Source organism: Neolamprologus multifasciatus, chromosome 20 (assembly GCF_963576455.1).
Source record: "Neolamprologus multifasciatus chromosome 20, fNeoMul1.2, whole genome shotgun sequence".
In the NCBI taxonomy this organism is placed as follows: domain Eukaryota; kingdom Metazoa; phylum Chordata; class Actinopteri; order Cichliformes; family Cichlidae; genus Neolamprologus; species Neolamprologus multifasciatus.
This window is the reverse complement of record NC_140458.1, coordinates 29,474,966-29,500,165: the sequence shown is the minus strand read 5'-3', so window position 1 is coordinate 29,500,165 and position 25,200 is coordinate 29,474,966. Positions and strand designations below refer to the sequence as shown.

At 38.7% G+C, this 25,200-nt stretch overlaps 1 protein-coding gene across 1 annotated transcript; it reads right to left on the bottom strand.

Moving 5' to 3' along the window:
* Positions 1-126: 126 nt before the first annotated feature.
* Positions 127-14,350, bottom strand: LOC146495212 (dihydroxyacetone phosphate acyltransferase-like). Its single transcript, XM_085147033.1, has 15 exons — positions 14,129-14,350; positions 12,737-12,937; positions 12,463-12,639; positions 11,657-11,786; positions 11,398-11,525; positions 11,226-11,301; positions 8,323-8,474; positions 8,089-8,219; positions 7,414-7,655; positions 6,645-6,902; positions 6,482-6,561; positions 6,092-6,232; positions 3,596-3,695; positions 2,546-2,639; positions 127-2,429 (listed from the first exon to the last, which is right to left on the bottom strand). The coding sequence occupies exons 1-15, from the start codon at positions 14,138-14,140 to the stop codon at positions 2,243-2,245; spliced, it is 2,109 nt and encodes a 702-aa protein (XP_085003159.1). The 5' UTR covers positions 14,141-14,350; the 3' UTR covers positions 127-2,242.
* Positions 14,351-25,200: the final 10,850 nt, after the last annotated feature.

The window sequence follows — 25,200 nt, the reverse complement described above, 5'->3', positions numbered from 1 at the left end:
AACCAAAGCCATAGAAACTGTAATTTTTACAAGCAATCAGGCATTGACAGTGGAAAATGCTTCATGGTGGATGTCAATCGATTCAAATTTTACAGTAAGATTTCTTGTTACTGATGTAAATGTTTTAACTAAAATCACTTTGATGCCAAATTTGCTAAAAATCATTGAGTTCTACTCTATTACCAGTTGAGCAGAGCCTTTCAGTCAGTGATGCCAAGGCTGTGGATCAGGCAACCACTGCCACTACATTTAGTTGACTCTAAGGACTCTTTGACAAAGCAGTTAAAAACATTGTCGTTTAAATGGGCTTCTGTTGAAAAGTTAATTAATTATTATTATTTACTTATTGTAAAATTGGATTTTTTTATGGCACTTAATGTTCTTATTTATTTGACTCTTTATTTTATTTATCTATAGTTCCATCCATCCTTTCTCTTCCACTTATCCAATTCAGAGTTTCTGGGGGTGAAACTGGAGCCTGTTCCGACTACCATAGGGCAAGAGGCAGAGTACACCCGGTTAGGAAAACTGTCAGGTTGTCCAGAATTCATGTTTTGCAGTTTTATAACAAAGAAAAGGTGTTTCCCACAAACAGATTTTAAGATGTAGGTAAATGAACAGCTGCTAGCCCCAGACCTTTATGGCCCCTATTTTTCTTTACCAGCTGTGACTGTCCTAAATCACTCAACTGCAGTTGGACAGACTATTTTGAACTGTCTTATTAGATTATTTAAGAAAGCTTGTTTTCCTCTGATCACAGTCCACATACACCGCACACCACAAAAAGAATCTAAATCTGTGGGAAGCACTGAGAACTGTGTTTGACTCAATAATGCAATCAAAGTGCTTCACCTTCTGTTTCCCATCTCTGGACATAAAACGCCGCTTCATCTGTTAGTCCAGGTTTTGGAAAATATCAGTTTTCACATGCTAACTAATCCTCCTCTATCAAAATCAGTTTTGTTTACATGAAGTAGCTGTAGGATCATCTTTTTGGACAGGGACAGTAGCACAGCTTCTTGAACATCCTCTATCTCCTGGAGGTTTAGGATGTCATCAATGGCAGCCTGGGTTACGTGACTCTCACCTCACTAAACATTAGACATGCAGATCGTGTCTATATTGGGTCCACCAGTCCATGGCCAATTCTGGACATCGTCCATACAGCACTCAACATTTGAACTTTGGACTTGGTAATTTTTTTGAACATTATGTGGACATCAGGCGTTGTCTGTGGTTCTCCACATTAGCCATGGTGTTCATTTAGACTCCAGTTTGACCCAGTTACCTTTTAATCTCCATGCAACGTCATGCTTGAGCTGCAGCTGCTCCATGCTCTGACCCAAGCCGCTTGTCACCTGTACCTGGGCCCGCTCCCGATGTGCCGAGCCACCACGCACTTCGCTGACAGTGCGCATAACTGGGTCAACCGTGCTCAGCAGGGCTGCTCTCCCCCCGGCTACATCCATCAGAGCGAACACCTGGCCAGGAAAGGCACGCTACACTTCCTCGAGGGCATGTGTATGGTGTGCAGACAGTGCCCAACACGAGGGAAGCAGCGCTCAGTTCCAAAGTGCTGGAATACATCTCTATGTTTTGTCAAGACCCCATGAGCGCTTTACGCATCAAGGTCGACGTGCCACCCATGTACAGATAATCTTTTTCCTGTGGCTGATTGGCACATAAAGGTCCTTCTTCTAACTGCTGAGGGGTTAGAAGTACAGCACCGTGTTGATTGGTTTGCAGGGAGGGCAGGAGATTCAACTTTGACTTCTGGTTTTCATTCACTGTTGAGGGGAATTGGTGGGGAAAGACAACTATGGTGCATTTTGTTACATTTGTTTCACCTTTATGGAAATGTTAAGAAAAAAAATGTCTCAAACAAAACCTGAGATCTTTGCTTGTTATCGTGTTTAGAGCCTTATTGCAACATTCTTTTACATACAACCAAGTGTTTTATGCCAAATCTTACTGGAAACCAAGTTTAATTAAAGTGCTCTCTTATTAATTTTCTCAGTTAGTCATACATCTATGGAAGTAAACAATACATCTATGGCAATATATTAAAAAAACAAACAAACAACCAAACAAACAAAAAAAACCCCCACAAGATCAGCAATGGAAAGTACAGTTAACTTAACCTAAATGTTAGTATTCACCTACTGATTTTGGTTAAAGTCAAACAAAATCAGTAATAGACCACCTTTATATTACCAGCATTTATCCTGCAGGGCGTTTAGCTTCATCTCAGCCCTCTAATCCCCCCATAATCAGTATATTTAAAGACATCAAGATAAAAGAAATAATAATTCTCACGATGCACAAAAAAAACCTTTATTTGTGATACTCCAGTAATGATAAACTTACAGAGTATGTCACCAGTTCTGCTGACAGCTGCTTTGTTCACTTTGTATTCCTTCTGCTGGGACCTGAGATGAGAGGAGTGCATCTGTAACTTTGGCATCAGCATTATGGACAGCTCCTCAACCAGCAAAGAAAATGAGCTTAAACCAAACAGGGATGTAGGTTTAATCTCATTACTCACACCCTCAACTTCGTCACCGCCTCCAGCCTCTGCAGTGCAGAAAGAACATTTTTCTGTGTGTCAGAAGACAGGACTTCATAGGTGTGAAGGTCACCTGCAAAAAAACCAAACAATCACCCCACAAACTGTAAGTTTGTAAGTTACCAGTAGGGATGGGAATTTATAAGAATTTTGCAATTCCATTATCGATTCTCACTGGCTCCACTTTGAGGGTCGTGACCATCTCTAAGCAGCATATCAATGACATTACATTCATGCAAAGTAATTACAAATTTCCCATTTTAGTTGTGATCAGTGTTGGGATCATTACTCAAAAAAAGTAAAGTAAAAAAGTACATTACTTAATTACACCCAGGAGAAAGACATTTGTTATTCTACTCGTTACAAAAGTGATCTTTCTCTAAGTATTTAGCTATGAACACAAAGCTGACAACACAAATCAAAGATAAAAAACCAGCACAAAGAGATTTTTTTAAGTGATCATCACAGTGACTCTACTCTAGAAACATGAACAGGTAGAAACGGAGGTAGCAGCCTGACTACTCATCAGTTTGTTACCTGTTGAAGTTAAGCAGCGGCTTCACTGCAAATGAAGGCTCACTTTATCATGGTGCTGGGCTGGGGTCAGCATTTACTCAGCTTTAACGAAACTCTTGGTTCCTGGCTAGCTTAGCATTAGCATGCTGTCTGTGCAGGTGCTTGCAAAGAGCCTAAGTTGTATTAACAGTATAATCCAGATGTTTCTGTTCTGGATCAGTCTCCACTTTACCATCAAGCTCTCATTCTTTTTTGCAATAAAAATAAAAGTAATGTCCATATCCACGCTGGAGACTGTGCCACTATTTTTCCAATTTGACACACAAATTAAAATCAGCTGATTGTAGCGAGAGTGCAAGAATCGAAAAAAGGGACTGATAAGCAGGCTGAATAACGATTCCCAGGATTTGGGCTAATGGGAACCAGTTCTCTACAAGAACCAGTTCTTGATCCCTAGTTACCAGGTGGGAGAGGTCTCTAGTGGTCAGAGGTCATTTCACACACTCATTGTACCTGAGAGGATGAGTTTTGTAGCCAGGTTTCGGACATCAGGTAGGAACTGTTCCTCAGTAAACACGTGATCTTCCTTTTCACACAAGTACCTGAACATCAGCTGGACAATAAAAAAAAAACATTCCAGTGAATTAAAGAAGAAACGAATAAGCTAATACTTTAATAAAATTCAGTCAATAGTAAATTAACAATGTTAACAACTGCTAACAATAAAATGATTGGTAATGTTTTCTAAATGGTTAATAGTTTAGTTGTAAACCATCCTGACCATGGTAACTAAGTTGTCATTAATTATTTTACTATGCATCTGTAAGTCTATAAACATTACACACAAGACTAAAATAAAGTTGCAATTGACGTTTGGATACCAATTTTAAAGCACATAAGTAGGACTTATCTTTAGTATCTCTTCAGACTCTGTGATATGAACTGCACCCCCTCTCTAAAGATCTTAATATATTTGTGCTGTATGCAGGCAAACCATGAAGTAGACAAAACTGTATTTGTCTTACTAAAGACAAAAAGTTTTCAAATTCTATAAATCAAGTTTTTAATACAGTTTTGGTTTATGGTCATAAAATGGCTTAGGGAAAATATTTAAATTTTATAAGTTTAAAAGATGAGGGTACAGCATGTCCTTTCATGTTGTTAGAAACAATGCCATGATTGTTAGTCATAAATATTATGTGATAATTTTTTTTTAAAGTGATTCATGTTTAATGACCTTTCTTAGATTACACTAAAAGGTCCATAATTTGTTGGACATTGACACTTTTTGTGTTTTTCTCCTCAAGTGAGGGAACCATCATTAGGCTGAAAAACCCACATAAACCCATCAGAGAGATAGCAAAAAAACTTCAGGAGTGGTCAAATCACTAGTGAACGGAAGGGTTGCACCAGCTATAAAATCCACAACCAAAACATCTGAAAGATCACAGAAGACAACTTAAACTAGATGGTGACGGATCTAACCAAGTCAAGAACACTCTCAGGAAGATAGGTTTTATCATGGTCAGTGTTGAATCCAGAAAGCCTTCAAGAATGTAAACCCTCTGGAAATACAGAGGGTTTAGGTGTAGACCACTGATTACACATGAAAGAGGAAGGCCAGATTAGACTTTGGCAGAAAACATCTAAGAGACGGCACAAGCAATCTAAGGGTTTTATCAACAAAGAAATGGTTCGGTAAAAATCAGTCATCTAACCTCAACTCAGAAACTGAAAGCCTCATAAACAAGCAGCAGCTGAAGGAAGCTGTAGTAAACACCTGGCAGAGCAATTCAAGGGAGAAAGTACAACATTTGGTGTCCATGGTTTCTAGACTTTAGACAGTCATGGACGAAAATACTGTACATTCAAAGTATAAAAAAATCAGTTCATATATTTAAAAATAAAATCAGTAAATCTGTCTGCTTTCACTTATTCTTGTCAGGGTCGCAGGAGCCTATCCCAGGTACTATGGGCAGGGTACACCCTGGACAGATCGCCAGTCTGTTGCAGGGCTAACACATAGAGGCAGACAAACATTCACACCTATGTGCAATTTACAATTACCAATTAACCCTGGTCAGGTGGTGGAAGCGAACTCAGGACCTTCTTGCTGTAAGGCAACAGTGCTAACCACCACACCACCATGCTGCCCCTGTATTTAAACGAGGCAGGAATGATGGCTAGAGTGGAGCTGACACCGCTCCAACTGTGGAGCTACTTCTTTCCTGGCTCAGATTTTGCAAAATGGAACAACAGAGTTGTCAGCAACCTGCTTTATTATCAAACTAATTAAATGGCTTTGGTCACCGCTGTTTTCCTCTTCGTTGGGATCCTGAACCCTCCAGGGACATTCATAGCCATAGCTGTGGTGTCGGCAGACATATTTGGACCAAAGTAGTTGTTTATGCTGGATGCTCTGGTTCAGCAGGAGGAAACCATTCAAAAGATCCACAACTTTCAGGATTAAAAGTGAAAGAGTTACTGAATTTGAGAAGAAGCAAATGCATGTGTGCTCTTTTCTTTCCAAAGATTATGACTTTTGGTTTTTTTGCTTAGATTTCATTCCTTTCTGTTTCATGCACAGCTTGTGATTTGGAAAGCAAGATTGTTATCTGAAGGGCTTTATCTTCACCTCAGGGCTTCTGTCACTCTACCTAGGACTTGTTATTTCTATTCTTTGAAATCTCTAATGATGAAAAAGGATTATGTGATTGCTGCTTAAAGTAGAATTAGACTCCTCTATACAACAAGTTCATTATTTAAACAACTTAGAAATGTGCGGTTGAAAACAGTTGCAATTAGTGTACGTGCCAGCATGTCAAGCTAATAAAACTATATGACAAAAGTGGTATGTGTAATCAAATAAAGTTCCAAATTAAAATTGTAGGAGGATAATTCTGGATTCAGTTCTGCTCAGGAAAAATGGTGTGCACAATATGTTGTTCACAACAGTCACTCCTCACTAAATACACTTAGTCACAGAGAGAGATACTCAAGTTAAAGGACCTGATATGAGTCTAAGAAGGGTTGCAGCAGCTTCTGCAGAAAGGATAAAACTTCCAGCCCCGTTTCCAACACGGTCACTTCCTGCTGACTGATGTGGACTGCTGCACATTTCTGCAGGAGTGAACATGCCTCCTCAAAGTCCTAAATGATGGAGAGACAGATATATGCAATATGAGTAACAATAAATGATAATGATAATAATCTGTCTCATGGTTAACCACACAAGTGTGTATGAATATGACAGTAGCAAAAAACGTAAGGACCATAAGCACAAAATTTCTTAGGTCAGCTTTTTTCCAAAAATGGGATAAATGTGAGGCTACAGTGACCTTGGCCTTTGACTCAATTCATGCACAAAATAATGCTGATCCTAACAAACATGGCTGTTACCTGCACTGCCCTGCCAGGGATAAAGATAAATTCATTGGAGAAGACGTCCCGCAGGAAGCAGAAAAAGCTGAAGAGCTCATCTGTGAACAGAAAAATGGGTCACAGCTAAACAAGATATGCCCATTCATGAGACTGAGAATCTGTAACCCCACCTAACTCTTACCCTTCCGTGTGTGTTTTGTGATGTGGATGGCTGTAGCAAGTATTCCTGGACGCACAAAGACATGCAATGCCTGATTCCTGTAGGAAACCAGCATCAGCACCACTACCGCCATCCTCATCACACCTTCCTCTGGGCTCAGTGGATCTTGCCTCGCAGGGTCTTCATCCTGAACCAGGTAGATACGGTCCTCTTTATGATGGACAATGGAGTGATGAAGAGCCACGGTGGATGACATCACTTCTGAGTCTGGGATGTGTGCTGCAAAATGCAACCTTCACATAAGTTTGAGGGTCATAAGACCTTCACAAAGTCATGTGTGCGAGTGTGTGTGCGTGTGTGTTTAAGTGTGCACACGTGCCTGCATGTGTCAATGTTCACACACAGGACACCTGTGAAGTGAGATAGTTCAGTGGCATTCTCTTAGGATAAGTTACTTAAAGTGTATTAATCCACTGAACATCTCCTAAGTGATTCTGGACACTTGTGCCAACTTGCATTCACCTAATCTTTATGATCCACACAGGACCAGGTCAAAAAGAGCCATTGGTGCCCTGAGGTGAGACGCTGTCACATGCATTAACTGTCTGGTTGTCTGGCATTGCAGTAGCCTAAGGCCACCTACTGGTTACTGAAGGGAAAGCAAGCTTCATTAAAGGCCCATTATAAGCAAAGACTATATTGATCTTAACCCTAAGCTTGATGCTGTTGCTTTTCTACACAGCATAATTCAAATAAATTGATATCTTTGAAATCTATCTGGCCCACCCACCAGGCCAGTTCAGACGGGCCCCGAAATCCAGCACCAGCTTCCTGAGCCAGAGGGTTTTTTCTGTGAGCTGATGCCACTGCAGACCCTCTTCCGTTAAAGTTGTGAATGGAGTCTGGAGCAACAGGCAGGCCATCAGAGACCAAGGGCTGATCAAAGAGCCCTCCTCCTGGGTTCGCACAATCAAATGGGCCAGCCAGTTCACACAGTCCTGGGTCTCTGCAGTTGGCCTCTGGGGAAGATTTCTGAATAGAAAACGAGACAGATTCTAAAGTTATATACAGGCTGTGTCTTGAAGTTTTGAAGGTTTACAGTGACACAAATATTAATTTAAGTTATATTATTATTAAACTTGTTAATGTTTTTGTTAATTTGGTGCATTTTACCAAGTCATTTTGGTTTAGTTTTTTATTACTCACTGTAAGTAAAAACTTTATCAAATTACAATTTTAAAATGTAAAGGTTTTTATATTCTTCAGTTGAATTACCTGTATACAACTAATGGAGATTACAATTAAAGAATATATAGATGATAAATTACAGTTATTTAAGTTATTTAGTATTTAGACTTTATAGACTCTATAGACTTTTTCTATTTAGACTTTGGTTGGTAGATACTCAATATTCATATTTGTACCTACAGCCATGTGTGATATTGGCAAAAAAAAAAGTCTGTACCTTGGTATGAGGTTGTACTCACTCCAATTTATCTTTCCTTCACACAGCTGTCGGGCAGACAGGGGGCGGCCAAAGTTCACATGCATGCAGCCATAATCTTCCTGCAGGACTCCGCTAGCTTTAAAGAGTCCCTGCAGGGAAAGAGTGAGGGCAAGAAGCATGTAGTTTCATATCTTTTAGAACCAAAGATTATATGGGAATTTTTATCAAGTCATAAATGAGGCTGAAACTTACGGTGATGCTTTCTTTTGGTCTGGGGACACCCAACAACTCAAGTGCAAGCAATGACTCCTCCAGCACTCTGTCATAGCTGATACTGATGGGCACCAGGGTAATATCAAACACCTCACCTTTAAAATATGGCTCCAGCACCATGTCCAGCATACCTACAGAAAAAAAGGTGAACAATAAATATTAAAATTATAAATAAAATGACCAGTAAACTTGTTTGACTTTTAACTCTTAAAATATCCTAAACCTAGAACAACCCTTCAGTTTAAGAGGACTAAAATAATAGAAAAACATCCCTATACAGGACAATATGACCTAAACATAAATTATTAACCAGATAAAGATCTCTGTAATTAGGGTCGTGGAGAAGAGCTTTCAGAAAAGCAGAACAGAGAAAGTCCATCACATTCATATGCAACTGTAACAGTGTTTATGTTGTATGTGATTCCACTTGCCATGTTAACCACGATGTATTTGTGTATTGTGATGTTTACTGACTCAATGGTGCCCTTTTCTCATAGGCAGTGGATTAATACCACTGGCAGCGTTACAACATTGCCAGATTACGAGGGACAAGCCTGAGGTGGGTTGTATATCACAGCACTGTGCATGATCATTAGATTTTGGTATTTGTACAACCACTATATGGAGGATATTCAATTTAATTTGGTTTTATTTATACAGTGCCAAATCACAACATCAGTCGCCTCAAAGCACTTTATATTGTAAGGTAGACCCTATAATAATACATACAGAGAAAAATGCAACAATCATATGATCCCCTGTGAGCAAGCACTTTGGCGACAAGTGAAGACAGTGTCTGCCTCCCAAATCCAAACTGGAAGCTGCTTCCATAGAAGAGGGGCCTGAAAACTGAAGGCTCTGCCTCTCATTCTACTTTTAAATACTCTAGGAACAACAAGTAGGCCTGCAGTGTGAGAGCGAAGTGCTCTAATAGGGTGATATATATGATACTCTATGACTCTGTGGTGGCATCTGTCATTTTTTACAGTGTAGTATGTTGGAGCAGCAGTTTATCGGCAGCTGAGAGGAAGAGGTTGGATAAACTCATCAGGAAGGCCAGCTCTGTTCTGGGATGCACCCTGGACCCAGTACAGGTGGTGGGAGACAGAAGGACTCTGGCCAAAATAACATCTCTGATGGACAGAGTCTCCCACCCCATGCATGTAGATGTTGCTGAACTGCAGAGCTCCTTCAGTGACAGACTGCTGCATCCTAGATGCATGAAGGAGCGTTTCCGCAGGTCCTTCCTCCCTGCACCTGTCAGACTGTACAATCTGAACTGCTCCCAACAAACATAGATGTTTACATCAATGCTGTAACTGCAATAAGTTAGTTAATTAACCAATTTGCACTACAACCTGGTTTGCCTCTTGCCTGTAATTATTTTTATTTAATTTAATAACTGTAAGTACTCTCTGTTTATAGTAACCATTGTCCTTAATGTAAATATGTAAGAAAAATTGTGTATGTTTCTGTTCTGTGTCCTGTGTACTGTTTGTAGTATATTTGTCTTTTTGGCTGCTGTTACAACCAAATTTCCCCTTGTGGGACAATTAAAGGATTATTCTATTCTATTCTATATGGTACTACAAGGTCATTAAAATAAGATGGGGACTGATTATTTAAGACTATTATTTATTATTTAAGATTATTTAAGTTGTATCTGAGGAGCAGGATTTTAAATTCAGTTCTTGATTTAACAGGGAGCCAATGAAGGGAAGCCAATACAGGAGAAATATTCTCTCTCTTTCTAGTCCCTGTCAGTACTCTTGCTGCAGCATTTTGGATAAACTGAAGGCTTTTTAGGGAGTTTTTGAGACATCCTGATAATAATGAATTACACTAACCTAGCCTTGAAGTCATAAATGCACAAACAAGTTTTTCAGCATCACTCTGAAACAGGATATTTCTCATTTTAGAGATACTGCGCAAATAAAAGAAAGCAGTCCTACATGTTTGTTTAATATGTGCATTGAAGGACATATCCTGGTCAAAATGACTACAAGGTTCCTCACAGTGTTACTGGAGGCCAAGGTAATGCCATCCAGAGTAAGAATCTGGTTAGATACCATATTTCTAAGGTTTTCAGGCCCGAGTACAATAACCTCAGTTTTATTTGAATTTAGAAGCAGAAAATTAGAGGCCATCCAGGGTTTTATGTCTTTAAGGCATTTCTGCAGTTTAACTAATTGGTGTGTGTTATCTGGCTTCATGGATAGATAAAGTTGTGTGTCATCTATAGAGCAGTGAAAATGTATGCTATGCCTTCTGATGATAAGCATATGGCCACTGCAAATTGTCTGACTGTTAATAAGAAGAGTTCAGGTGAATTGTTGCCAATGTGTGGTGATAAAACAGTCACATAATAGTACTGTACACTGGCTAGCTTAGCTAGCAAGATACTATGCTACCATAATATGCTATTACCTTTGCATGCAGCTTAAACACAGCACACTACAAATACATAACCAGAATATGACCGGTACATATTCTGTTCTTATCCAGGTACACAATATTTATATTAATGAACTTGTTATATTAGTTTTCAGCATTAAAACATTGCCAGATTATGAGGGACGAGCCTGAGTGTACTGTGTTTAAGTCACCTGCAATGAGTCAACCTGCCTGGCCAGTACATACTTAGTACTTACCCAATTAATAAATGGCAGCACTAAAAGATAAGCAAGTCTCGTCCATCATTTACTACACAAGGCAGAGTCAAGTCATATTTTTGAACCAGTCAGTTACAGCAAAGTATAATTTAGCCTAGTTACACAATGAAATTAAAGCAAGACAGAAAAAGTCCAAAAGAATCAGATGCACGCTCTTTGATGTCCTGGGACACACTTAAAAAAAACAAGGTGGTAAATTTGGATACTTACCAAGCTTTGGCACCAGAGACTTCAGTGTGCGACTTCTGAAACCTTCCACATAAAACTCCAAAGGAGCATATCCTGTCTACAGAAAACACATTATGCTGTTGGAACCCTTCCTTTGATTGAAGTTGTTTACCAAAGATGCATTCAGGAATATGCTGCAAAGTCATTGTCTTACCCTGACAATTGTTTGTACGTATTCTAAAAGCACCGCCCAGTACAGCTTGTCAGAGCCGATTGCTCGTCGGATATAAAAAGCTCCAGAGCGACGCAGAAGCCCTCCAATAATCGTCACATCTGCAAGACCTTTAAAATGGAGCAGAAGAGACAAAAATTTTAAAAAATATATTTCTTTGTTGCTACACTATAATTAACTGGATATAATGTAGTATGATTAAAAAAAACATTTTGTTGTCTTAATATAAATAGATACTTGCGAATTCCTGCAGCAATGACAGGTACTGGGATGTCATAGGTGAACAGGATGTAGGATATAATCAAGAAGTCCACATAACTCCTGTGATTGGGTATCAAGATCACAGGACTCTCCTGGATGGCCTGCTGCAGCTGCAGTGACAGAACAATTCTAATTTTCCAGAAATCAGTGAAATTACACACTGCACTAGTAGGTTCTATTTGTAGTACTAGTAAGATGGAACAAAAAAATTCTAAGTGCTAAAAAGTAAAATAAATCTAATAAAATACTGTGTAGCTAAAGTATGTTAAATGGCAAACCTCTGAATCCTACAGCAAATATAGGAAAATATATGAAAATACTGGTGGTGGCCAGCTTGACTTGAGGATGCACCAGTTGTATCAATTTCAAAATTCTACGTCGTCATTCTCAAGTTATCAGATTCACAAGATGTACAGAAAATTACACTTCTGACCTCCAACCTTGAGGTCAAGGTCAATGAGATTCAAACTCATCTGAGATTTTTAGTAGATACCCCTACAGTATTAATGTGAAACTCCTACATTGCTTCGTTTTCAAGTTATCAAACTCACAAACTTAGGGGTCCACGTTACCTGCCTGCTTGCCTGCCTGTAGGGTGACTACAATACTGTATCAGCCTTTTACGGCTGAGGAGTAAAAATGGTTTACTATATATATCTACATCTATCTCTCTCTCTATCTCTCTATCTATCTATCTATCTATCTATACACATATATTCTACTATATATGTCGAAACAAACTGTTAAACAGTTGATTAAAGTGTATTGACTGTGATGAGTCCCGACCATGTTGAGTCCTTCCATGTTGACATAGATGCTCCTGTAGAGTCTCTTGAACACCTTGTTTAGAGTGTAGCCCATTAGCCTGATAAACCCCAGCTGCAGATTGTGAGACATTTCCTTCAAAATCCTAGAAGCATCTTCTTTCACCTTCTCCACAGATGACCCCGTCTCCATGGCAATCTAAGAGGGAATATGAGCCAAAAAGACTGACTCCATATTGACAACGCTATAGTGTAAAGCTTCATTGCCTTAAATTTAAAAAAAAAAAAAGACTCACCTCTTTGATAATATAGCACAGATACTGGGACTCCAGTACAGCTTTGTTGAGGTCAGAGGTGGAAAGGGTTGGGGCTCCTTTGTACGGTTGCGGGTTAAAGGTTCTCAGGGCATAACCAAGATCAGTGGTGCGCCTCCTCTCCTCCAATATATCCGTGAACTCTTCCTCATCCTTTAGGCTTGCAGTGCCTGAATCTTTATACTGGAGGAAGGAGTAAGGTTTATGTTAAAAGTCGTAAAGTTAAGATGTTGGACACCTGTAACAGGATAGAAAACAACAGACCAGAGGTGTGGGCAGCAGCACAGGACACCATTATTTGGATTCATTAGCATCACGTTTTATAGACTTTCAGCTTTAATTCAAGGAATTCAACAAAAGTATTTAATTAACTATTCAGGAATTACACCCATTTATATACACAGTATTTTGTATCAGAGATATAGCAAAAATTTTAGGGGTGGCCAAATCAACAATCACCTACATACCTAAAAAGGAATGCACTGGCCATTGCAGAAACACCAAAAGCCCGAAAGACAATAGAAGACAGCTCAAGTGCATTATCACAGCATTATTTCTAAACTACCCTGGGCCCCGAAGCATGATAGTACTATCATAACAGTTATCCAGCACAAAAGGTTAAAAAATAAGATTTCTTTGCTACAAAAGCGGAAGCAATAAAAGCAAAAATGAAAGAACAAAGAAAGAAAGAAGATGAATGATTGCTATTCACAAGCGGGTTCTTTTGAACAATTATTTTGTAATTGTGCATCGCTATAGTTATCCAGTTAATCTGCTATTATGCTGTACTGTGCTCGCCTCACATTATAAGCAGGGGGTTGTTTTTAATTTTTGACACCCGAAATACCTTCGAAACCACTTTTAACCTAAAGCATAAGTGACTGGAATCGAAATCACATACAGTGGATATTTATAGTTTCTGTTTCTCTTTACAATAAGGGAAAAATACGTTTTGGGTTTTGTTTTTATTTTGAAAAGTGGGTTAAGAGAAAATAAATACCCTATAAAGAATACAAAGTTTATCGAGGAAACCCCGTAAAAAGTCATTATTTCCTCTCTGCTCTATTCTGCAGGCTGCTGTGACCTGCCAACACTGGCTGGTGACAAACTATTAAGCAACACCGGCTTACATATACTTTTTTTTTTTTGACCAGCTTACGGCTGCCAGTCTCCATAGGACACCCCTGCCTGCGTAATTAACAGCAAAAAACATTCCTGCTTGAAGACAGACAACAGCGAACATCGCTACAAGTTTCGTTCAGCGGGCTCCTTCTGGCTTTTATATATCATGGTAACTTTGAAAGGTTTAGAGAAAAGCGTCGACAGGCTCGAAAGAAGACGATAAAACAGACGCTTTTAAAACTTGCTTCTTACCGTACTCGTCATTCTATAGGGGCACTAACACGACCACGGGAGGTGATGGGCCTCATTGACTTTCGGTTTTTGTACTTGGACGCTATCTTCGCTCAACACTTGTGATGTATGCAGCACTTCGGGGCCCAGGGCCAATGGTGTGGCTGGGTTTTGGAAACTCCTCCTCCAAATTGTAATGCTCAGTCCTCTGCTCTCAAGTAACCCCTCCGCTGTTGTGTAGGATAGATGTTTCAAATGAACTGGAGTTTGTCTATTGCAGAAAAAATGTCTGAATATTTTGGGATGGCACATAACCAGGAATTAAACGTTAACTGAAAGGCACATGCAGAGGGGGGCTTGAGCACCTGCCTCTTTCCCGATGGGTGCCCCAAGTGCCCTTTTCTTGAGGCATTTGTTTTTTAATGTGTGTGCGCGTGGAGTCCTGCCTCTGCCCCTCGAACACTAACATTTAACTATTAATTAAAATTTTGAAAAGGATCTGGCTTGCATCAGTCACATGACTACCATGACTACCACTGCCCTTGACGGCAGAGGGCGCTGGTTCCAAGCCGGTGTTCTGACAAACCGGGAACGAGCTCGCCAAGAGCACGCGCATTTTTTTATTTTACATGCTGGACTGTGCAGAAAATCGACTTTCTTCAAGTCAAAGACTATTGCATATAATTTAATTTTTGCTTGATGCAATGTGCATAAAATTAAAAGATTAAAACTAATAAAACAAATTAAAAAAAATACTTTTCCATTTGGTTCAATTTTATGTGATGGATTATGCAGAAAAAATAGAATTGGGCTGAAAGGTCTATGGTGTTATTAGGTATTCAGGTTGTGTATCATGTTTTTAAAAAATAACAAAGTAACTAATTACTTTTGAAAATAAGTAATCAGTGAAGTAACAGGATTACTTTTTTGAATAAGTAATCAGTAATTAGTAACTAATTACTTTTTTCAAGTAACTTGACCAAAACTGGTATTTAAGAACTTTGTTTTCTTCCATCCAGTGTTGCATTCTCCTACCTGCCAGTCTGCCTCTCTGTTTAGTTTAATTAGTAATTCCTGTTCAGTTAGTGTCGGTTCCAGGTGTTCAGCAATAAAGCTGTTTTTTGAGTTTACCTTTTGCCTCCTGGAGTTTGCATTTTGGGTCCTCTAGTCCTGCCTGCTGCACACAGCCCATGACGGTAAGAAGGTGGGGACATTGCTCAAAATCCACTGTGTAGCTGTTCACTTTTGTTTTAGCAGCAAGAGCCTGTAGCTCCAGTGAAAACTAAGGTCTCTAATCAGAAGTACCTGACCCCGTGGTATAATTCTCAAACACGTACCCTAAAGCAGATGACTCGTAATCTGGAGAGGAAATGGCGTGTCACAAATTTAGAGGATCATCATTTAGCCTGGAGAAATAGTTTGTTGCTTTATAAGAAAGCCCTCCGCAAAGCCAGAACAGCTTACTACTCATCACTGATTGAAGAAAATAAGAACAACCCCAGGTTTCTCTTCAGCACTGTAGCCAGGCTGACAAAAAGTCAGAGCTCTTTTGAGCCAACCATCCCTTTAACGTTAACTAGTGATGACTTCATGAACTCCATTCCTACAAAACTGCTCAAAGAAGTCCTGCCATTGATTAATTCTTCGATCTTATATATGATCAACCTATCTCTAATAATCGGCTATGTACCACAGGCCTTCAAGGTGGCTGCAGTTAAACCTTTACTCAAAAAGCCATCTCTAGACCCAGCAGTCTTAGCTAATTATAGGCCAATCTCCAACCTTCCTTTCATATCAAAAATCCTTGAAAGAGTAGTTGTCAAACAGCTAACAGATCATCTGCAGAGGAATGGTTTATTTGAAGAGTTTCAGTCAGGTTTCAGAGCTCATCACAGCACAGAAACAGCTTTAGTGAAGGTTACAAATGATCTTCTTATGGCCTCTGACAGTGGACTCATCTCTGTGCTTGTCCTTCTTGACCTTAGTGCAGCATTCGATACTGTTGACCATAATATCCTATTAGAGCGATTAGAACATGCTGTAGGTATTACAGGTATTGCACTGCAGTGGTTTGTATCATATCTATCTAATAGACTCCAATTTGTGCATGTAAATGGAGAGTCCTCTTCACACACTGAGGTTAATTATGGAGTTCCACAGGGTTCAGTGCTAGGACCAATTCTGTTTACATTATACATGCTTCCCCTAGGCAGCATCATTAGAAGACATAGCATACATTTTCACTGCTATGCAGATGACACCCAGCTCTATCTGTCCATGAAGCCAGATAACACACACCAATTAGTTAAACTGCAGGAATGTCTTAAAGACATAAAGACTTGGATGGCCACTAATTTTCTGCTTCTTAACTCAGATAAAACTGAGGTCATTGTACTCGGCGCTGAAAAGCTTAGAAATATGGTATCTAACCAGATTCTTACTCTGGATGGCATTACCTTGGCCTCCAGTAACACTGTGAGGAACCTTGGAGTCATTTTTGACCAGGATATGTCCTTCAACACACATATTAAACAAATATGTAAGACTGCGTTCTTCCATTTGCGCAACATCTCTAAAATTAGAAATATCCTGTCTCAGAGTGACGCTGAAAAACTAGTTCATGCATTTATTACTTCCAGGCTGGACTACTGCAATTCATTATTATCAGGATGTCCAAAAAACTCACTGAAAAGCCTTCAGTTAATCCAAAATGCTGCAGCAAGAGTACTGACAGGGACTAGAAAGAGAGAGCATATTTCTCCTGTTTTGGCTTCCCTTCATTGGCTTCCTGTTAAATCCAGAATTGAATTCAAAATCCTGCTCCTCACATACAAGGTCTTAAATAATCAGGCCCCATCTTATCTTAATGACCTTGTAGTACCATATTACCCTATTAGAGCACTTCGCTCCCGCTCTGCAGGCCTACTTGTTGTTCCTAGAGTATTTAAAAGTAGAATGGGAGGGAGAGCCTTCAGTTTTCAGGCCCCTCTTCTGTGGAACCAGCTTCCAGTTTGGATTCGGGAGACAGACACTATCTCTACTTTTAAGATTAGGCTTAAAACTTTCCTTTTTGCTAAAGCATATAGTTAGGGCTGGACCAGGTGACCCTGAATCCTCCCTTAGTTATGCTGCAATAGATGTAGGCTGCCGGGGGATTCCCATGATGCATTGAGTTTTTCCTTTCCAGTCACCTTTCTCACTCACTATGTGTTAATAGACCTCTCTGTATTGAATCATACCTGTTATTAATCTCTGTCTCTCTTCCACAGCATGTCTTTTATCCTGTCTTCCTTCTCTCACCCCAACCGGTCGCAGCAGATGGCCGCCCCTCCCTGAGCCTGGTTCTGCCGGAGGTTTCTTCCTGTTAAAAGGGAGTTTTTCCTTCCCACTGTTGCCAAAGTGCTTGCTCATAGGGGGTCATATGATTGTTGGGCTTTTCTCTGTATCTATGAAGCGTCTTGAGTAGGGGTGGGTTTTTATAATCGATTTATCGATTAAAATCGATTCTGGCTTGGATTACGTAAAATCGATTCATTAAAATCCTGAATCGATTTTTTAATATAAATTTATTTTGCCCGAAATGCCAGAATCTCAGGTGAAATCTCACAAAACTTCAACAACCACCAAACAGCTAAAACAGTAAATGAGAGCAGGAACGCGGATTCTGCACAAAGACTTAAACATACAGCGCAGCCCACGGATCAGAATCAGATGTCGAATTTCTCACAGTCGGGGCTGAAAGCCGACAGCTGCTGATTCTGATCTGTCGGCGGGTCCGGGCTTTGTGTTCACGCCCTTTATGCGCTGATTGTAAAGCTGTTAGTTTGATGTCTCTCCAAACAATATTGACCGAACCAGCAGCAAAAGAAGATCCAAACTACACTTCACATAAACATCGTCATGTATTCACTCTTACTTTTACTGTTTTGCTTCTACCATGATGCACAGCTCTCTCTCTCTCTCTCTCTCTCTCTCTCCCCCTCTCTCTCTCTTTATGGTTTTCTGCATTATTCGCTTGCTTGTTGCACAAGTCTACCTTTGTTTACAGCGCTATCGGCCGACTTTTTTTTCTTTCCGTTTTATATACTTCCGAAAAGAAAACCTAATTTCTGCCGTTCAATGCTGAACAAATGTAAACTTTTTAAAATTATGCAAAATGCAAAATGCTTAGCCATGTCTCTAATAAAACCGCTGTAACTTCAGAGGTAATGTTCATATGTTGATTAATGGTTTTCTTTCGTTTTTGATGTACTGCAGAATATTTTTATAAAATCCCAGGCCAGGAAAAATCACCTTCATGTGTTTCTGTGTTTTATCTTCAGCTACTTTGACACAAAGGCATCTGCTGTGACGCTCACACCTTTGATAAAGTCTTGCGTGTGTCAGCTTCCTTTTTATAGATACAAAAATATGTAAATGTACTGATCTGAATTATAATATTTCTGACTGTCAAAATTTCCCAGATTCAAATCGAAGTGAATCAAATCGAATCGAATTAAATCGAATCGTGGATCGAATCGATTCTGGACCTTGTGAATCGGAATTGAATCGATTCTAGAAATCAGTGACGATACCCAGCCCTAGTCTTGAGGCGACTTTTGTTGTGATTTGGCGCTATATAAATAAAATTGAATTGAATTGAATTGAATTGTGCCATCGTCATCAGCTGATCACTCTGCTTTCCTTTACACATAACTGTTATGATCTAGTCCCATTTCACAAGGTGGTGTACTGTTCCAGATCATTTTCCAATAACTTCATTTGATTTGTTTCAGCTGCAGATGACAACTGGAGACGCATCCAAAGGTGTAAACAAAGTGATGGAAAAATTAAATGGTAGCCTATAGAAAACATATCATCCAATCTCTAAAATGAGTGTAAGTTTGACATTGAAAAGACATCCACAACAACCACATTTGAACTATAAATAGCTGGTACACAACCACACTAGACGCGCAGTAGACATTGAAAAAAGACGTCATCTGACTTTACAAAACAACTCCTTCAGTGGACGTTCATACTTTATCTGAGACAGTTCACACAACATTTGAAATACACAGCTGGCTGAAGCACAGTTAAAACTGTATTTACATTATTTTACATTATTTTAACCAGTCAGTGTGCAAAGGTGAGACAGGCCCTTATATCACCCAATATGCCAGTAGCTAAGTCTTGGTAGCATTTGTTTATGCAAATACTGCAGCCACTTGTATACTAAACTAATAGTATTTCATCGGATAAGAGCAAGCATTTGCTTATATATTGGGCATAATCTATCTATCTATCTATCTATCTATCTATCTATCTATCTATCTATCTATCTATCTATCTATCTATCTATCTATCTATCTATCTCATGCACTCATACAGTTTAACAGAATTACTGGAAATCTTTTCTGACATATAGCTGATTGTTTCATGGAACAATAAAATGAAACAAAATTTCTTGTATGTAATAATATGTAATATATGTTTTTATGGTTGTTGGGAAATAAATCTGTATAAAACAATTTTAGGTTCAAAAACATTGGAAATATCATTTTGATTTCACAGTCACGCATCTATATATGTTAAGAAGCAATTGTATTGTATTTTGTACTCAAGCTACTAAATAACAATATTTCCGTCATGGAACTTGTACTTTTGTTAATTTCACTGTAGATCATGTTCTTAAATATACAAACTTTGAAATCTTACAAGATTATATATTAATTAAAAGGCTAATGAAATTCAGTGATATTTTTAATTTTATTGTCTTAAACATTTTAACATCAAAATGTACTGCAGTTTAATAACAGTAAATTTCATTCAATTAAACTCAATTGTGTAGCGGGCTTCATTTTCTGCTCAGCTATTTGGTTAATGTTGTCATACAAATCTGACCACATGAGCGCAGGACTCCATATAAAATTATTTTCTTTATGCATATTTTAAAGAAATACTTGATACAGATAACATTTACATTTTTCATCAAATTGAATTGAATTGCAGGTGACCCATAGGGGCATAAAAATACCTGTACACAAAACACGAGAAGAACACACATGATATTAGGATATATATATTTTTAAAATGATCAGTTTTATGATGAATATGTTGAAACCTCAGCTTATGCCTGGTCGCTTGTCATTGTTATTCACAGTGTAGTGTGTGCAAATGATCTCACCAATGTCCTGTTTGGTCAAAGGTTAGGTCATGCAAAACAGGATGTTTATGCAACAGGATGTATCATTTAGGCATAACCCAAAGATACATCCTCGAATTATTAATACAGTTTGCATGTGTGCATATGCTTGTAACCCCATATTATTTTCCAGCCAAATCAGTACTTGCATACTGTCATACATAGGTTTTCCCTTAAACAAAACCTACATTAAAGAAAACTCATCACTTAAAACTGTTGAAAGGTTGTAATAATGTGTCTATTCACTTAATTAGTTCTCTGATTTACTTTGTCTTACTAACTGTCACTTTTCCTATGCTGCTCTCTTTTAGAGATCTGCAAGTGAATTTGCGGTGCCTTCATGGTTTAACTGAAAAAAGTGTAATAATAAATAACTGTATATAATATAAAATAATAATTGTATCACAAGAGAAAGCAATAATATATATAATGCTTTATCAGTGTCTAACAAAAAGTATATTTTGCCACTCTCTTGAATTCAATTCAATTCAATTCAATTCAATTTTATTTATATAGCGCCAAATCACAACAAAAGTCGCCTCAAGGCGCTTCATAGATACAGAGAAAGTGACTGTGTACAGTGACTGGAAAGGAAAAACTCAATGCATCATGGGAATCCCCCGGCAGCCTACATCTATTGCAGCATAACTAAGGGAGGATTCAGGGTCACCTGGTCCAGCCCTAACTATATGCTTTAGCAAAAAGGAAAGTTTTAAGCCTAATCTTAAAAGTAGAGATAGTGTCTGTCTCCCGAATCCAAACTGGAAGCTGGTTCCACAGAAGAGGGGCCTGAAAACTGAAGGCTCTCCCTCCCATTCTACTTTTAAATACTCTAGGAACAACAAGTAGGCCTGCAGAGCGGGAGCGAAGTGCTCTAATAGGGTGATATGGTACTACAAGGTCATTAAGATAAGATGGGGCCTGATTATTTAAGACCTTGTATGTGAGGAGCAGGATTTTGAATTCAATTTTGGATCTAACAGGAAGCCAATGAAGGGAAGCCAAAACAGGAGAAATATGCTCTCTCTTTCTAGTCCCTGTCAGTACTCTTGCTGCAGCATTTTGGATTAGCTGAAGGCTTTTCAGTGAGTTTTTTGGACACCCTGATAATAATGAATTGCAGTAGTCCAGCCTGGAAGTAATAAATGCATGAACAAGTTTTTCAGCGTCACTCTGAGACAGGATATTTCTAATTTTAGAGATGTTGCGCAAATGGAAGAACGCAGTCTTACATATTTGTTTAATATGTGCGTTGAAGGACATATCCTGGTCAAAAATGACTCCAAGGTTCCTCACAGTGTTACTGGAGGCCAAGGTAATGCCATCCAGAGTAAGAATCTGGTTAGATACCATATTTCTAAGCTTTTCAGCGCCGAGTACAATGACCTCAGTTTTATCTGAGTTAAGAAGCAGAAAGTTAGTGGCCATCCAAGTCTTTATGTCTTTAAGACATTCCTGCAGTTTAACTAATTGGTGTGTGTTATCTGGCTTCATGGACAGATAGAGCTGGGTGTCATCTGCATAGCAGTGAAAATGTATGCTATGTCTTCTAATGATGCTGCCTAGGGGAAGCATGTATAATGTAAACAGAATTGGTCCTAGCACTGAACCCTGTGGAACTCCATAATTAACCTCAGTGTGTGAAGAGGACTCTCCATTTACATGCACAAATTGGAGTCTATTAGATAGATATGATACAAACCACTGCAGTGCAATACCTGTAATACCTACAGCATGTTCTAATCGCTCTAATAGGATATTATGGTCAACAGTATCGAATGCTGCACTAAGGTCAAGAAGGACAAGCACAGAGATGAGCCCACTGTCAGAGGCCATAAGAAGATCATTTGTAACCTTCACTAAAGCTGTTTCTGTGCTGTGATGAACTCTGAAACCTGACTGAAACTCTTCAAATAAGCCATTCCTCTGCAGATGATCTGTTAGCTGTTTGACAACTACTCTTTCAAGGATTTTTGATATGAAAGGAAGGTTGGAGATTGGCCTATAATTAGCTAAGACTGCTGGGTCTAGAGATGGCTTTTTGAGTAAAGGTTTAACTGCAGCCACCTTGAAGGCCTGTGGTACATAGCCGATTATTAGAGATAGGTTGATCATATATAAGATCGAAGAATTAATCAATGGCAGGACTTCTTTGAGCAGTTTTGTAGGAATGGGGTCTAAAAGACACGTTGATTGTTTGGAGGAAGTAATTATTGAAGTTAACTCAGAAAGATCGATTGGAGAAAAAGAGTCTAACTTAACATCAATGGTACTAAGAGTAGCTGTAGATAATATTACATCTGTGGGATGATTATTGGTAATTTTTTCTCTAATGATAAAGATTTTATTTGTGAAGAAGTTCATGAAGTCATCACTAGTTAACGTTAAAGGGATGGTTGGCTCAAAAGAGCTCTGACTTTTTGTCAGCCTGGCTACAGTGCTGAAGAGAAACCTGGGGTTGTTCTTATTTTCTTCAATCAGTGATGAGTAGTAAGCTGTTCTGGCTTTGCGGAGGGCTTTCTTATAAAGCAACAAACTATTTCTCCAGGCTAAATGATGATCCTCTAAATTTGTGACACGCCATTTCCTCTCCAGATTACGAGTCATCTGCTTTAGGGTACGTGTTTGAGAATTATACCACGGGGTCAGGTACTTCTGATTAGAGACCTTAGTTTTCACTGGAGCTACAGTATCCAGAGTCGTACGTAGTGAGGAGGTGAAATTATTAACAAGATAATCGACCTCTGTTGGGGTAGCGTTCAGATAGCTGCTCTGCTCTGTGTTGGTACAGGGCATTGACGATGATAACAGTGGCTGGATTATATTCTTAAACTTAGTTACAGCGCTTTCAGAAAGACATCTACTTTGATAAAGTCCACTCTCCACTGCTGCGTAATCAATTATTGTAAGTGTAAATGTTATCAAGAAATGATCAGACAGGAGAGGGTTTTCAGGAAACACTGTTAAATGTTCAGTTTCTATGCCATATGTTAAAACAAGATCTAGAGTGTGATTAAAGTGGTGGGTGGGTTCTTTTACATTTTGAGAGAAACCAATTGAGTCTAACAACAGATTAAATGCCAAGTTGAGGCTGTCATTTTTAGCATCAACATGGATGTTAAAATCACCCACAATAATTATTTTATCTGAGCTCAGAACTAAATTAGATATAAAGTCTGAGAAATCAGACAGAAACTCTGTGTAAGGCCCAGGTGGACGATAGATGATAACAAGCAAGACTGGTTTCTGAGTTTCACAGCTGGGGTGGACAATGTTAAGCATCAGGCTTTCAAATGAATTAAAAGTCTATCTTGGTCTTTCATTAATTAATAGACTGGTGTGAAAAATTACTGCCACACCGCCCCCTCGACCTGTGCTTCGAGATTTCTGGTAGTTAGAATGACTCTGGGGTGTTGATTCATTTAAACTAACATAATCATCCTGCTGCAGCCAGGTTTCTGTAAGGCAGAGTAAATCAATTTGTTGATCAATTATTAAGTCATGTACTAACAGAGACTTGGAGGAGAGAGACCTAATATTTAATAATCCACATTTCACTGTTTTACTCTTTGGTTCAGATGTGGATACTGTATTGTTCTTTCTTTGTAAATGTTTAAGTTGTTTGTTGCTGGTTTTTAGTTTGTTTTTTGTCTTTTTGGAAGCTGACAAGCTTGCAAACCCTTAATCAAAAAACTTTTACAACTATGAACATATTTATATGTAGTATGAGCCATTAGGGATTGTTAAAGACAGTGGTATTATTACACTCTTTTGAAAATTTATTCTAACCAGTGTGCTGCCAGTATTCATTAAGCTTCTCCAATGATTCTTGGCTTAAGTTTTATCATGCAGTTTACAGGCATTATGACAATGGGTTTCTGCATTGGATACATTTTTTTAATAAATCATTTTTGGTAACATATAATCAAGTGCAAGTTAAAAGAATGCCTCATTTATCCATTTCAGTTACTATCCAGTCATCAAAGGCACTTAGCAACTTGGATGTGTTTTGCATACTAATTTGTGAATTGTCTTCCAACCGTTAACAAGTACGTATGTACGATATCAACAGCCATGCATCACTAAGCTCATGGAAATAAATTGTGGTAACTTGCTCATACAAGTAGTGCATTGCTTCTTATAAGCACAGTGTAATCTCATTAGATGCCACATCAGACTGGCAAATGGTAACTATGAGGCATTTTCTTACTTCTCTGTATCTGCTGGGAACTTTTTTACATACTTTGACTAAATGCACAGTGTCAACCACAGACTTCCATCTGGATGGAGATTATTTGATTGGTGGACTTTTAATATTCATTATGCCTACGGCGGTATTTATCAAACAAAACCACAGGCCATTGACTGCTCCAGGTAAGCTTTCTAACCAAATCTTGATATGTGGAACTCAAACCAAATGACACACCTTACATGATATAACTTCACCTAAACTAAGTCAGTGAGTGTAACTTAGTAGCACATTTACATGTAACTACATTAAGATAACTACATTAAGTCAGTTGTGAACAATTTTTATGTTTCGTTTAAAAACTTTTACTCTCTTTCTCTGTCAACAGTCAACCATTCAGTCTCTCAGACTATCGGAGGTTTCAGATGATGAGATTTGCTGTGGAACAAATTAATAACTCTACCTACATACTGCCAAATGTGTCCCTTGGGTATGAAATATTTGACCACTGCTCAGATACAAAGAACTTCCCAGGAATTTTAAATCTTATCTCAGTAAATGGCCTGATTCAACCTTGGTTTGAACAACTCAAGAATTTTTCCAGAGTGATGGCAGTGGTTGGCCCTTTTACAAGCATAGATGCCCTGACTATAGCCCCACTCTTCATGACAGATCTCATTCCTATGGTAAGTTAGAATTATAAACTAAAATGAAGTTAAC